The 16,421-nt window shown below is 38.3% G+C and overlaps 1 protein-coding gene across 5 annotated transcripts in view; it reads left to right on the forward strand.

The window, feature by feature from the left end:
• LOC126260908 (beta-parvin) overlaps positions 1–16,421 on the forward strand; it is a 129,339-nt gene that overhangs the window by 101,745 nt on the left and 11,173 nt on the right. For all 5 annotated transcript variants that reach the window (XM_049958365.1, XM_049958366.1, XM_049958369.1 and 2 more), the window contains exons 5-6: positions 8,686–8,783; positions 11,068–11,229. In XM_049958365.1, the coding sequence (XP_049814322.1) occupies positions 8,686–8,783; positions 11,068–11,229 (260 nt within the window). The remainder of the gene's footprint in view (positions 1–8,685; positions 8,784–11,067; positions 11,230–16,421) is intronic.

A 16,421-nucleotide genomic window follows, 5' to 3' on the forward strand; every position in this document is an offset into this window, starting at 1 on the left:
ATTGCTTATTTTGCTTTGATCTGATAAGTGCCGTTTTCTTTGTTATAGGTGTTTACGTCACTCTAAGCTGAAAATGCATTACTGTACTGTGTCATGCATTGTTTGTCGCATTCTGATAGTGCGTGTTTACGGCCTGCCGCCGCTCGCGGCATAGCTTGCTTTTGTGCGCGCTACCGCCGCTTTTTTTAAAAAAGAATCGTCTCATTAGCGAAACAATGTCAAGAGACTTCTATTTGTTGTTACTTAAACTGCTGCTTTCTTTGATAATGATCAACAAGAACCAAATAATAGACTGTGTATGATAGAACATGTTCTGAACGAGAGTTAGGGGAAAATTTTTGTCTGTTTGAAAATCTTTGCGGCCGCTTCTTTAGTACATCAAATTCTGCACAGAAATTAGTCATCTTAGATTTAAAAATCTAGTCAGTTGTCGTGCTTCATTTCTGACTGTATCACTATTAGGCATAAGAAAAATATGAATATAAACATGACACGATATGTATATTCTTCCTCGTTTACTGTTGTGTCACTCTAGTTTCATAGTTTATTAGGCAGACAGAATTTAAATGAGATAGCAGCAAACACGAAAGAATACATGGCAAAATGTTTATATTCATATTATTCTTATGGTGAAGAGAATACTGCATGTGATTCACATTTCATAAGGTATTAGCAACCATCTCTTCTTACAGGCAGGAAAAAATTCAAAACGTAGAGTTGGCCATATTGACAAACATCCCTAACAGTCTTGCCAGTCGGATTTTCGTAGCATATTGAAATTCTGCTACATTCGAAGATGAACAATACGGAATTTGTATTTACTTCGTTGGATAATGTACGAAAATGCAGTGGTCGAAACTCGGGGCGGAGAAAAAAAGCTCGTCTTCCACCTTTCTTTTTAAATTTATTTACTGACGCAGAGGTTTTGGCGCCAGTATTTATCTTTGTGCCTACAAAGCATGCCTCTGTAGCGCTACATATATTCGACGCCAGAAGTTAGTTGTGGCGGCACCTACCAACATTTTTCAGAACTTCCACTTGCTTTGCACTCGATTCTAAGCCGCAGGCGGTTTTTTGGATTACAAAAACCGGAAAAAAAGTACGGCTTGGATTCGAGTAAATACGGTATGACTGGAGAAGGAGTGAGATAAAGAAATGGTGATTAAAATGATGTGACAAAGGTAAAGAAATAAAAATTAAATGTAAACCACTTAATTGGATAAAAATAATGATCAAAATCATTTCGATAAAGATTTTTAAAATGAAAATGAGACTTCTGACAAGATTCAAACCCACAAGTGAAACCCTGCAAGTGCAACCCTTACCCTATCCATTGTATGCCACACGACTTTTTTAATGCTATTGAGGATCACACAGAATTCAGTAATATTTTTGTCAATTACTCACAAACAATGTTTCACCAGTGTGAACGGTTGCTGGTTGTGATACCTTGGATCTTAACCTACATCACCATGTATTTGGTTTCAAAAAGTCACAGGGTGTATACGACCCGGGACAACTGGGAGATCCGGGAAAAACCCGGTAATTTTTTCATCCGGGAGAAAACTGGGAAAAACCCGGTATTTTTTAGAATTCCAGGAATTTTTCATTGTTTTAGTTTTCAGTTAAATTTTTGTAACATTGACCAGTAAGAACCAATACGCTAACAAAGGATATTACTGTATTTCGCTACTGCAGAATAATACTGCAAACAAAGTTGTCAAGGAAATGCACCATATACAGCAACAAAACACAGTGCTCACACAAGCGTCTGCCAACAGCAAAATGTGTCAACAGCTTTAGGAAGACTATGCAATGCTTCATAACAGCAAATTGCCTCCGATTAGCGTGACGTCACAACTGCTTACAGTAGATTCATTTGAGCAGTTGCTAGCAAGTTCATGCGCATGCGCAGTTGAGTCGCATATGAGTAGTACCTTCTCCAGCTTTTTTGCCAGAACGCTACACTGGTAAAGGCCAGTTGTACAGTCCCCGGCTAGCAGCCGCTGAAGTTCTATTGTGGGAGCAGCGCGGAAAACGCGTTGTACGAACACGTAATAACGTCTAACCAGAGAAAAAACACCGAATAACTAAAACGGTGATTGTGGCAGGGTTAGTCAAGTTAACTGGAGAATAAGTTTTAACCCTGGCAGGAATATTCACAGAATTAGTGATGACAAAATTGTTAGAACAAGGAAGGAGAAGAAACGGGGACATCACACAAATTTTGGAAAAATATGACGGTTCCAAATTTATATAAAAATTTCGTACTACTGCTTCAGAAGCTAGAGCGTATGAATGAAATGTGAAACTGTTTCTTAACTTGAAACTTTTTGCTTGTAGTAGACCTAATAGGCATTGATTATATTCTGTCATGTTATAAAAATGACCATTTGTGCCAAAACAGTGTCGTTTATTCAGTGTGTGTTACAGTTGCTGCAATATTAGGCAGACCTATTTTGTGACAAAATACACGTAATCAGATTGAGAAACCATGCCAGTCTTGGGTTCTATTCGTATTAATAGCATTTTCAGTATTGGACAACATTTGGTTTTTTCATGTAGCAAAACGTTTGACAAACTTTGTTGAGCTAATAGGTTCTTACCCAAAAGGAAAGCGCGCCATGTAAAGCTGTACTAAGGTTAGTGATAAAAACAATGCAAGGACTTAAAGATTGAAGAAATGTGTACTGTCTTGCTTGTCTATTGTCTTTACTGGTTTTATGTATCCTATAATTACTATTATGTCACACACAACATACAAGTTATTAGCTAACAGGCAATAAAGAGTGCAAATTTTCTCAAGAGTTACTGTTCTCCCGGTTACAAATAATCCCATCCAGTATTTATTGAGTTTCTTCTAAACGGGGGCAGGTTGTCAAACTGGCCGATTGGGAGCAGGAGAGGCACCTAAGGAAATTTTAATTTCCACTGTCCTGAATATAGTTTGATGGTATCCATTAAAAAATGTTACATGTTTGAGTTCCACAGAATGAAATACAGTGACGTGCGATAGAATGCTGTGTGAAGAGGCGTGGGACTGCACTTTGGCACATTTAAGACCAAACAACGTCTTACATTTCCTCAAACACATGTGTTTTATGTATCAGACTCTTCAGAAAGATGTGCACTACAAAATAGACATTTTTTGAAAAGTCGATTTTTTAAATTTTTCGTGTCCTACCTCAAACGCTCAAGGAGGGGGGGGGGGGGGTGTCACTATCTAGTATTGCCCCGGTTCAGAAATATCATAGATCCGGTGCAGATCTACAGAGCAGTCTTAAGTTGTAATGGGTAAGTGGGTAGCCTCACGTGACCTGTGTTTACATTTGGTGATTTTGCTGTTTTCTTTTCGTTGATTGCTCTTACGTCAAATGAAATAAAGCTGATTTCTGTGACCGGGAGCTATCAAGTGAATTACATAATTATGGAAGGCTAAAATATGTTATTAGTTTCAGATTTTATTTTATTTCCCCTTTCTGATAGTCAAACATTAATTGCATTGCAGAACAATGAAGTTATTTCTGTCGATTTGCTAAAGAAATTTGGTTTTTATTAATCTTTTCCGCTGTTGATTTGCTAAAGAAATTTGGTTTTTATTAATCTTTTCCGCTGAACCAGCCAATTTATTTGAAATGGAGTGTTAAATTCCACACTATTGGCTAGTTTCAACTGTTCATATTTTCATCTTCTAGAACATATGGCATTATGCCATAATAAAGAACCAAACGAGATAATACAGTACCGGTACTCCAAGAATATTTACATCCGAATCTGGACATACGAATGTGCACTTTAAGCCGAATTATGCATTTTAGTGTGGTTCACGAAATACCCGTGCTTTTCGAGCATCCTCGAATGTCTTGTTTCTTTTATGACATCATGTAAGACGCTTGTTATCAGGCGCCCTCTGGCAACTGCTGAAACGAACCTATTTCTAACAGGTCACTGGAAAATATTGTGAATGGTGGTTTGAAAAGCGTTACTTTCAAAGTAAATTTCATTTTACACAAGATGAACTATGTGCGAGAATGTACAATGAATTTCATAAATCCCAGAGATTTTGACTCTTCATTTAAAAATCAACTCTTTGAGTACAATGATTTAGAATAATTTCGAGCCCAGACGATCTAACGTTTATGTCGTTCTTACACATTTTACTGGCACATTTGTGTGATGTATCTTAAAGTGTAACACACGCAAAAAAGGGGCAACATTATATGTGGAAGCTTTTCTTTTCTTGTAGCAACACTATGTATATTAATTTAAACCATTAACTTTCCATATTGTGTATTCGCGTTACCTAACAGTGATGTTGCTTTTGGCCGACTACATCACGTGTCCTATATTCTGAATATCTGCTGTCATCGGCTGGCGAGATCATGTGACGTGAGCTGTGACTGGCTTACAAAAGCGCATCGCAATGACGATTTCAATGCTTCAGAAAGTAACATGCGGTGTTTGGTGGAATTTGTATTTATACTTTCGTGATATGAAAATGTGCAGCGTACATGTTGCTGCACGTCAGACATCTTCCCACAGCGTGTTTGGTTCCCTGAGTTTCTTTTTCTAAAGTGCCGGGAAATTCTACTCCCATGTATAAAACCATAACCATTCAAAAAACTGATAAGTTTTACAGTTCTGAGGAAAAGTATACTCTCACTTAACACGGAAAAAGTGTATTTTCACCCGGGAGGAAATGTACTTTTAACCGAGAATTCCGGCAAAAATCTGGGAGGTTGTTTTTTTTTTTTTTTTTTTTTTTTTTTTTTTTTTTTTTTTTTTCCCCCCCCTTGTGCACGTATACACCCTGAGTCAGTACCACCACTGGGGACCTCTCCTTGTTAGCTGAAGTCAGGAAATGAATCAAAACCATCTGTCCAGCTACTCAATGACCATACTGGCACTGAAATGGAAGATGACAGAGAGAAGGCCAAAATTCTTTATTTTATTTTTCTAAAGTTGTTTCATTCAGGAACTTTTTACTGTTTTTCCTCCTTTCAGTCATCACATGAACACCAGAATGACAGATATTGAGGTGAGTGAGTGACTGGAGAATAGAAACACCATTAAACTTGCTCAGCAGATTCGTCAATCAGATGGACTTAACTATAGGTCTACATTGCTGATACCAATGTCTCTTCAAATTTAAAAACATGTTATTTGCTTTCTGGAGACAGAAAATTCCCTTGATGAATTAATAGGATTCAGCAAACATTGATGGTGTGAGACTCCACTCGCGCTGTTTGTCCATGATACCAAGAAGGCAGTATAAGCAAGCGCTCTGGCTCATGTGTACCTTAACTTCCGGTAAGCATTCGACACAGATCCGCTGTGTTGCCCAGTTAAGTAAATACACTGAGACGACGAAAGTCATGTGATAGGAATGGACTCGCATACAAATGGCGGTAGTATTGCGTACACAAGGTATAAAAGGGCAGTGCATTGGTGGAGCTCTTATTTGTACTCAGGTGATTCAGTGAAAAGATTTCCAATGTGTTTATGGTCACATGAAGGGAATTAATAAACTTTGAACACAGAATTATAGTTGGAGCTACATGCGTAGAGTTGTCAGTGCTAATAAACAAGTAACACTGCATGAAATAACTGCCGAAATCAATGTGGGATGTATGACGAACATATCTGTTATTACAGTGCGGCAAAATTTGGCATTATGGGCTAAGTGCCCTTGCTAACAGCACGACATTTCCTGCGGCACCTCCCCTGGAATTGTGAACATATTGATTGGACCCTAGGTGACTGGAAACATATCGATTGGCCCCTAGAAGACTGTAAAACTATGGCCTGGTTGGATGAGTCTGATTTCAGTTTGAAAGAACTGATGATAGGGTTCGAGTATGGCACAAACCTGAAAAAGCCATGGAAGAAGAAAAAGGAAATTGTAAAAGAGGTGTGTGTGTGTGTGTGTGTGTGTGTGTGTGTGTGTGTGTGTGTGTGTGTGTGTGTGTGTGTGGATTATATATATAATCTAAAAACAAAGATGATGTGACTTACCAAACGAAAGCGCTGGCAGGTCGATAGACACACAAACATACACCCAAAATTCAAGCTTTCGCGACCAACGGTTGCCTCGTCAGGAAAGAGGGAAGGAGAGGGAAAGACGAAAGGATGTGGGTTTTAAGGGAGAGGGTAAGGAGTCATTCCAATCCCGGGAGTGGAAAGACTTACCTTAGGGGGGAAAAAGGACGGGTATACACTCGCACGCACACACACATATCCATCCACACATATACAGACACAAGCAGACATATTCAAAGGCAAAGAGTTTGGGCAGAGATGTCAGTCGAGGCGGAAGTGCAGAGGCAAAGATGTTGTTGAATTACAGGTGAGGTATGAGTGGCGGCAAATTGAAATTAGCGGAGATTGAGGCCTGGTGGATAACGGGAAGAGAGGATATATTGAAGGGCAAGTTCCCATCTCCGGAGTTCGGATAGGTTGGTGTTAGTGGGAAGTATCCAGATAACCCGGACAGTGTAACACTGTGCCAAGATGTGCTGGCCGTGCACCAAGGAAGGCATGTTTAGCCACAGGGTGATCCTCATTACCAACAAACACTGTCTGCCTGTGTCCATTCATGCGAATGGTCAGTTTGTTGCTGGTCATTCCCACATAGAATGCATCACAGTGTAGGCAGGTCAGTTGGTAAATCACGTGGGTGCTTTCACACGTGGCTCTGCCTTTGATCGTGTACACCTTCCGGGTTACAGGACTGGAGTAGGTGGTGGTGGTGGGAGGGTGCATGGGACAGGTTTTACACTGGGGGCAGTTACAAGGGTAGGAGCCAGAGGGTAGGGAAGGTGGTTTGGGGATTTCATAGGGATGAACTAAGAGGTTACGAAGGTTAGGTGGACGGCGGAAAGACACTCTTAGTGGAGTGGGGAGGATTTCATGAAGGATGGATCTCATTTCAGGGCAGGATTTGAGGAAGTCGTATCCCTGCTGGAGAGCCACATTCAGAGTCTGATCCAGTCCCGGAAAGTATCCTGTCACAAGTGGGGCACTTTTGGGGTTCTTCTGTGGGAGGTTCTGGGTTTGAGGGGATGAGGAAGTGGCTCTGGTTACTTGCTTCTGTACCAGGTCAGGAGGGTAATTGCGGGATGCGAAAGCTGTTGTCAGGTTGTTGGTGTAATGGTTCAGGGATTCTGGACTAGAGCAGATTCGTTTGCCACGAAGACCTAGGCTGTAGGGAAGGGACCGTTTGATGTGGAATGGGTGGCAGCTGTCATAATGGAGATACTGTTGCTTGTTGGTGGGTTTGATGTGGACGGACGTGTGAAGCTGGCCATTGGACAGATGGAGGTCAACGTCAAGGAAAGTGGCATGGGATTTGGAGTAGGACCAGGTGAATCTGATGGAACCAAAGGAGTTGAGGTTGGAGAGGAAATTCCGGAGTTCTTCTTCACTGTGAGTCCAGATCATGAAGATGTCATCAATAAATCTGTACCAAACTTTGGGTTGGCAGGCCTGGGTAACCAAGAAGGCTTCCTCTAAGCGACCCATGAATAGGTTGGCATACGAGGGGGCCATCCTGGTACCCATGGCTGTTCCCTTTAATTGTTGGTATGTCTGGCCTTCAAAAGTGAAGAAGTTGTGGGTCAGGATGAAGCTGGCTAAGGTAGTGGGGAAAGAGGTTGTACTTGATAAAGTGTATATTATAACAGTTAAAACTTTTTATAAAGTACTTATTTATATAAATGTCCAGATTTAGGGCATTTAAACCTGTTCCAGGCAAATGCCCATTTATAAATGTCCTGCCCACTGGGCATTTATTCAGCCTACACCACTAAGCACACCAGAGATGTCATCATCATCATCATCATCATCGTTGTTGATGTTGTCTTCAGTCTGATGACTGGTTTAAGCAGCTCTCCACACTAGTCTATCCTGTGCAAGCCTTTTCATCTCCAAATGATCTCCACAGCTTACATACATTTGAACCTTCTTACTGTATTCATTTTACATGTAATGTGAGACTCTATGATCTGTTGCCTGAGTGTTTAGGAAGGGTGTTACTGGCTTGTGTGTCAGTGAATCAATAACAGAGAGGTGTAAAAAGTTTTGGAAAAGCAAAGTAAGATGTAACATATGACAGAGTTTGGCAATTGACTAAGGAACTCAGAAAAAATGATGAGTGTAAAGTTATAAAATGATGGAAATTCCTGGATGGAAAAATATGTAAAATTAGGGAAAAACAACTGCTTACTTATAGAGGCCTGATGCCTGGCACTCAGAAACACGTAATAGAAAACTGTTAACAGTAGCTTTTGAGCTCTTGCTCTTTTGCTAGTAAGAGTGCACACAGATACTAAAGCATACACACTGTGTGTGTGTGTGTGTGTGTGTGTGTGTGTGTGTGTGTGTGTGTGTGTGTTGCTGACAAAGGCCTTAATGGCCAAAAGCTTTAATTGTGTGAATCTTTTTGTTGTGCCTATCACGACTCAGCATCTCTGCCATATGGTGAGTAGCAACTTTCCTTCTCTAATATTGTTATTCAACAGTAATTAGAAATAGAGTAACTGAGGCAAACAGACTGGAAGCTGCACAAAAAAATCCTTCTGTCCAAAAGTTAATATTGATTATTGATAGTAATCAGTTTGAAAGTATTGGGTATTTGTTAATGTGAACAGAAAATTATGTATCATATTGTTCTCTTTTTAATTTTAGAGAAACTTAGTGGAGAAAAGTTAGATGTGCCTGAAGTGACACAGTCAGAAGAGGGTCAGAAGCAGAAGTTAGGAATTGTTCTAGCTGCTACCAACAGGGTAAGTTCACTTGGTACCTTTAGTTTTTATGACTGCACTCTACATGAATACTGAGGTTAGTCTCCTTTGTTTTGCTACTGAAACTGGTATTTTTTAAAATTTCTACAATTTATTGTAAGATAAATAGCCATTGAATTAGAGGAAGCGACTGTGTTGAATACATATAGTGCACCCATTGCCGTGTTGTGGAGCAGTTTGGTTTTTGCTTGACAGAGACTGTCGATATTAGAGTACATAGCATGTATGCTGGGAGAGATGTGTAATGTAGTCCTCCTTTCTACTTTTACAATTCCTGACAGTGGATAGTGCCCCCTATAAACTACACATTGTTGCCCATGGCGGTTGACTCAAGCAGCAACAATTTTCCAGCAAACTATCTATCCTCGACATAGTGACAATTGAAGAGTTCATTGCCTGAAGTTTAGAGTCATCCTTAATATATAATATATAGTATTAAGTCAGTTGCTTATTTCACACTGCCCACTGAAAAGAAAAGATAAGAAACTGATGCTTATTTTTAATAAGCCAAAGTGAAATAATTGCAAGGCAGAACTGTGGACTGTATTACTCAGCAAAGTGAAGTTATAAATCTTGGCACAGGGGCAGCAATATCATGTTTATGCCCAAGAAATAGGGAGCAGGAAGTACTACTGGTGTACACTCCAGTATTACCCGCATGAATAAAGTCATTGCGAGTAATCAGCTGAAAGTATTTTGCATGGTGTTCTAGAGTATTTAAAATTATTAATGTTGTTCCGAGCAGTAGTGTAGCATAGAGGTTAAGACATATTTATGACAAGCAAGAAGTAGTAAATTTGAATCCCTTCAGGTGTTATAAAATTTTATTTATAAAAATTTACCTTAATGGCTTTATTCATTAGTTTTATTACATTTATTGTGTGTTTTATTATTTATTTCTTTTTTATTTATTTATTTTTTATTTTTTTACTTCTAACCTTTGCTGTGTTATTTTAACCATTGTATTAACATTTTTACATGCCCATCACATAATAGATGACTTTCAAAAGTTGATCCCACTCCTCCCCTTGTGAGTTACTGAATGTTTTGTCACTAGCATTGCAGATGAAAGTGTTTGCCAGTAAGAGAAAGTGGATAGAATTATTTTCAAATTTGCATGCTATGAAGGATAATACAGTTGTTGCCAATTAGTTTTGTTAATTTAGAAAACATTTTTGCTTTTTGTGTTTTGTTTTGTCAAAGATAAAATATGACCCTCTTCAAATAAATAAAGAAAAGATTTCATGGTCCATTTCTGAGTGGTAGTCAAATATTTTGATTTTTGAGTCACATATGAAAAATTAACTTCTAATGAAACCCATGTCAGTGCTATCTGATAATACATATATCTATATCAGTGGAATACTAATTGTTAACACCTTGCCTCTCCTTCTTTGGTGCAGGAATGTGAACTCCTCTGCTCTGATGTGTGTCATTCCTTCTGTAATTTGCAGACCATCCTCTTGCTCACCTTTAATGTTTTGGTTGCATGTCCCATTGCCTTCTCCACTGGCATGATAAATCCCTTCTCTGTTAATCATCAACAAATGTAATCATGCTAACCATAAACCATCTCACCTGTTTGCAAAGAACTTTTTGAACTCACCTTCCGTTCCTGCACTGTGGCATAACAATACAAATTACTTTAATCGGAGTGTGACTAAATAATGTGTTAGTCCCTGCAATTGCTGCATTTCCTCTTTGTCTTGTCGGGTTGTACTTTAAAGTCTGTTTTCTCTGTTCTGCAGTATATTATTTTGAACATTTGTGGCAATGTAAAGCAGGAAGTTAGTCAGTCTTTAACCTTTATTTGAAACTTCTTTTTCTGTCAAATGGTTGTTATGTTATCTAGCTGACATTGTATCTGTTACTGTATTTATAGTATGTCTTACTTAAACTATGTACAATTTGCCATTGAATTGCCCTTGTATTTATTGTAAGTTTAAATTGAAACATGTACAATTTGACACGTTCCATATCCTTGTGATTGACTCACTAACTGGATCTACGGAACAAGAAATAAATAAATAAATAAATAAATAAATAAATAAATAAATAAATCAGTCACTTGGAGTACTTACACCTTCTTTAAACTGAGCCACTGAAGCATGTCTCATAGTGAGATGGTTGAATTTCATGATCCAAAGCCTGCAAAAATATCTCACTTCACATGCTTTTACTCTGTGTTGTTGTTGTTGGTTGTGTGTGTGTGTGTGTGTGTTTTTTTTTTTCATTGCTATATATATATATTTGTAATATTTTGCAGGTATTGGGACTTCCCCGTTGGTCACAACAAAAATGGAGTGTTGAAAGTATTCATTCAAAGAATATTGTTGCAATTTTACATTTGCTTGTTGCTCTGGCCCGCCATTTCAGAGCACCTGTTCGCTTACCCGAAAATGTAGCTGTCCATGTTGTTGTTGTACAGGTATGAACTAAATATTTTATGTCATTCTTTTGCCAACTGAAGTGTAAATAATTTAGAGTCGATTACATTGATAGGCAAAAAAATAATTTAAAGAATAATATACGTAGAGTGTAGTAAAGCTTGTATACAGTGTTTTGGCGAAGTGTAGCTGACTCATTTCGTCTCTTCCTTGTATGTAACTATTAATTTGACAAAATGCACGCATGGTGGCTACCTTTCTCAGATTAGTTATTATGATGCTTTCCTTAGTTACATTTCTGCAGTGCTTTATGTATATCTTGTTGTTGTTATTCTTTAACACAGAATTGGATTAACCATATTCTCAACAAAATCTTCATATAATAGTCAGAGTGATACTGGTTAGCAATTTTCTCCTATTTCAAGTTTTTGCATAGTTTGGTCTGACCAGCATCTCCTCCTTTGGCAGTGTACAAAAAATTTAGAATTGAAGCAGCAAAGAGGAGTTACATTGGTGGAAGAGGTGTTTAAACAGCAGCTGAAAAAAAAGATGTCCAATCCTTCTCTTAACAGTATTTGCTATTAGTACAAGCACAAACATATATCTCACCGAGAAGGGAAGCCATGTAATAAATCATTAGCTTTATAAAACATCTGAAGAGAGAAGCTACAGCAGACTGTTGAGTGCTACTATATTACTTTATGCTGCCTCTCTCTCTCCTCTTCAAGTCTGATCTAATGATATATTTTCTTTTGCTGATAGGTTTTAAGAAGCATACAATGAAAGGCTCGATTGATAACAGTTAATCTACAATCTATTATCTAAATTGTTACGCATTTCAAGATCAGTTTCAGTACACTCAATTTTAACATCATTCTACATCGCACAGAATGACATTAATCACTTCACACTGAAATTTTAAGTCTGTCCCAATGGGACTCAGATATTTCCAGAATGAAATTTTTACTCTGCAGTGGAGTGTGCACTGATGTGAAACGTCCTGGCAGATTAAAACTGTATGCCAGACCGAGACTCAAACTTGGACCTTTGCCTTTTGCCGGCAAGTGCATAGATAATTAGTGCTAACACATTAGTGATAGTGGTCACCAAATGACAACAACAGACTTCCTGGCAGATTTAAGCTGTTGCAAGATTGAGACTTGAACTTAGGACCTTTGCCTTTTGCGGGTAAGTGCTCTACCGACTGAGCTATACAGACATGATTCGCAGCCTGTCCTCACAGCTTTAATTCTGCCAGTAACTCATCTCCTACCTTCCAAACTTCTCAGAAGCTCTACTGCGAACCTTGCAGAACTAGCACTCCTGGAAGAAAGACTATTGCAGACACATCGCTTACCCACAGTCTAGGGTACATTTCCAGAGTGAAATTTTCCCTCTGCAGTGGAGTGTGCACTGATGTGAAACATACTGGAAAATTAAAACTGTGTGCCAGACCGAGACTTGAAATTGGACCTTTGCCTTTTGTGGGCAAGTGCAAAGATAATTAGCGCTAACACATTATTGTTGGCGGCCGCCAATTGGCAACAACAGACCGTAGCCTTCTATTCACCATGAATTCAATGAAAAAGGAAAGACCCAAACAGATAGCAAAGAAATCATAATTAAATATTAAATAATATAAACCAACAAGTCACATGGATTATATACTCTTAACGAATGTGATTACATGAAAACATAACTTCAGAAAATAAATACAAGATATTAGAAAAAAATCTTCAAAATGTGGTATTCAAGGAAGTGTAAGTGGAAAAACTGGAAAAAATACTATTATTTACAGAATTTGTCTATCATTTAGAACAACAACAATTAATATGAGGACATGCTTTAGTGCAAAAAATCTGAACTACTTGTTTATAAAAACAAATCCTTATTTATACTTTTAAGAACTGTTATTATTTACATAATGTAATTAGAAAAATGAGTAAAGGATGTATATGAAATTAATCCATTGTCTGCTAATTGCAACAGAGTGAAGAATTGTCTTTTCTCCAACAAGATTTTTTAAAAATATCTTTCACAGAAAGAATTAATAATGTTCAGATCAACATATTCCACCAGCCTATTTTGTTACTTCTAGTCTTTCTTTAAACAAAATCCATTATGTTCAGAAAATTGTATTTTGAGAGAGAATAATCCTCTAACGAGATTGTCATTGTAGACAAACATTAACTAAGTACACAATCATGCAGCAAGAGTAATCATATCAGGTATAAAATGTATCCACAAAATGTGTTATCTTCCAAAGTTAATCTAGTCAGTTTAGAAATGAAGAAAGAAAATTAGAAAGAGGCAGAGATAATTTGTGGCACACAGTTCACATAAGTAAATATGTATTTGCGTATAACTAGCACCAAAGTTTTTATGTATCCAGACTAAACGCATTTAATATCACATTATTTCATTTGTGTCATTCACTGCACTTGCAGGTATCCGCTTTGTAAAGAACATGGGTAACATTTAATTCATTACACACAATGAAAGGCTCATATTATTGTTGCATCTCAAATGGAAATGTTGGTAAACAAACAGCTTTGATGTTGCTCACAGTGGACTGACTGGTGCACAGCCTGGGCTATCCAACGTAGATTGGCAGTGCCACTTAGCAGAAGATACACCAACTCCTGGGGTCATTCAAAGTAATGTCAGACCCCTCCTGCGAGCCACCTTATTGCTTGGGGGTGATGTGCTGTGCACCAACACCATTCAAATGTAAAGAAAACAAAAATGAAACACTTGCTGCCCACACCATTGAACGTGTAAATGATAGTCACACACAAAAAATAGTTTGAAACCCTGTTAATGAATTTCTACACAAGCCAGAGTCGTCATGTTATCTCTCAGCAGTAAACTTGAAATTTCTTCTTCTTCCCTTTTCAGTTACTTTTTCTCTTATTATTTCCAAAATTAGTTTACAATCCTCATCTTTTTATTCATGCTGTTTTTGATCTACTATTCCAGTGGAATTTCTCCTTTGTTGTGAAATTCCAATTGCAGTTCTCATCGTGGATTAGTAAATTATAGACAGTGTTCTGCTGATCTTTGCACAAACATACACCTGACAAAGTGCTTTTGAACTCTGCAGGTGTTGTAAATTTTTCCACACTAACAATATGAGTTATGTTCGAAAAATTCTGACACATTTGTAATTTCGTGCCAGTGTTGTGTTGGAGTGAAATTGACTTGCCATCCCTGCTCATGCCTGTGTTTGATGTATAACTGCTGGAAGTTTCATTGTTGTATTTCTGTTAGTTATTGTTCAGTGCTGTATTGAGTAGAACGTTGTGTCGCACAGTTTGCAAATTTTGAGGTGATGTAGTTAGAGAAGCAACGTGTCTGCATTATATTTTGCTTGAAACTCAAGAAACCTTTACAGACACACACCAAATGATGCAGGAAGCCTACGGTGATGAGTGCTTAAGCTGTGCTTGGTGTTACGAATGGTTCATATGATTTAGAAATGACTGGACGGAACTTAAAGATGACTCTCATTCAGGAAGCCCTCTGACATCCATCGATATGCTCATGTCAGGAACATCAATGAAATTGAGAGATTGTAGAAGAATGTAACATTTCAGTCGGATCATGCCATGAAATCCGGACCTGGCACCTTGGAATGCATTGTGCTGCCGCCAAGTTCATCCCATGGCTCAAGAAAGGCCTTCACCTCACAATCTGTGAAGAGCTTTTGGATCACGCAAATGAGAACAAGTTCTTCCTTAAAGAGAACCATAAATGGTGATGAGAAGTGAGTCTATGGTTATGATGTTGAGACCTGTGTTCACTCTTCACAATGGGTTGGGAGAGGTTCTCCAAGACCAAAGAAAACTGAACAGGTTAGGTTAAATGTCAAAGCCGTGCTGATAGTTTTCTTTGACTTTGAAGAATTGGTTCATTGTGAATTCACAAAAACAAAGTATTAATCGATGTTGCTATCTGGATGTGTTGCGATACCTGCAAGAAATGGAAATGGAAATGGAAATGTCGTGTGGCTAGGGCCTCCCGTCGGGTAGACCGTTCGCCTGGTGCAGGTCTTTCGATTTGACGCCACTTCGGCGACCTGCGCGTCGATGGGGGATGAAATGATGATGATTAGGACAACACAACACCCAGTCCCTGAGCGGAGAAAATCTCCGACCCAGCCGGGAATCGAACGCTCAGCTACCAGGGCGGACACCTGCAAGAAAATGTGAGAAGGAAATGGCCTGAAATCAGGTGAGGTAGTTCGTAGCTCGTACATCATGATAATGCACCTGCATATTTGTCCCTGTTGGTGCGTGACTATTGTACAGAAAATGAAATCACTTTGCTGCCTCACCCTCCGTACTTTCCGGACCTAGCCCCTGCGGGTATTTTTTTTATTTGCAAAGTGAAAACCCCATTGGAAGGTTGAAGATTTGCTATAGATGCGATAAAAGAAAATTTGCAGATTGGGCACTGTGCGGTCCAGCAAGAGGTGTACCAAAACAGCTTCCAGAAGTGCAAATGGCATTGGGAGTCGTGTATCAATTGTGGAGGAGAGTATTTTGAAAGTGACCATACACAATAAGTAAAATGTAAGCATAGAAAAATTTTGTGCTCAAAAGTTCCAGAATTTTTTTGAACTGACCTTGTATGTAGTCACAAACATTACAAGTAGAATGCACATCATCAGCAATTTGTGAACACGAAATGCTAAATTGTCCGTCGGTAGCAAAATAGTTGATCCTTAAGTTAAGAGTACTAATATTATTGCTAAGCACTGTTATTATTAAGTTAGTGTAGCAGTTATCATTGGAGCTTTCTTGCATCAGCAAATCAGTATCCTGTCATTTCCAGCTTCAGCCAGTATCAGTATTGCAGTTTTCTTTGATCTTGTCCAATTGATCCAGCTAATTAACTTTAATTTCAAGATTGGAAGAATGTTGTCATACATCAGAAATCTACTTGCAATCTGAATTGCTTTTGTCACATGATTTTTGCATATCAAAATTGGTATAGATAATTATTGTATTTGGTTCAACAATCTGAATTTCTTGTTACCGTGAGATTGAACTTCAGTCTCCTTGGATTCTCTCTCTTCTTCTCATTGTTTACTGTCCTGCGTGTCATCAGAATGCTTGGCATTTGTTGATTACATAAGTTCATTTTTCAAATCCTTGAATAACTCTTACATGTCATAATGATTTTTTATAACTTTTTTATTCAACATTCCATTCAAATCTATTTTCAATTT

The sequence above is a fragment of the Schistocerca nitens genome, chromosome 5, assembly GCF_023898315.1.
Source record: "Schistocerca nitens isolate TAMUIC-IGC-003100 chromosome 5, iqSchNite1.1, whole genome shotgun sequence".
NCBI classification, from domain to species: Eukaryota; Metazoa; Arthropoda; class Insecta; order Orthoptera; family Acrididae; genus Schistocerca; species Schistocerca nitens.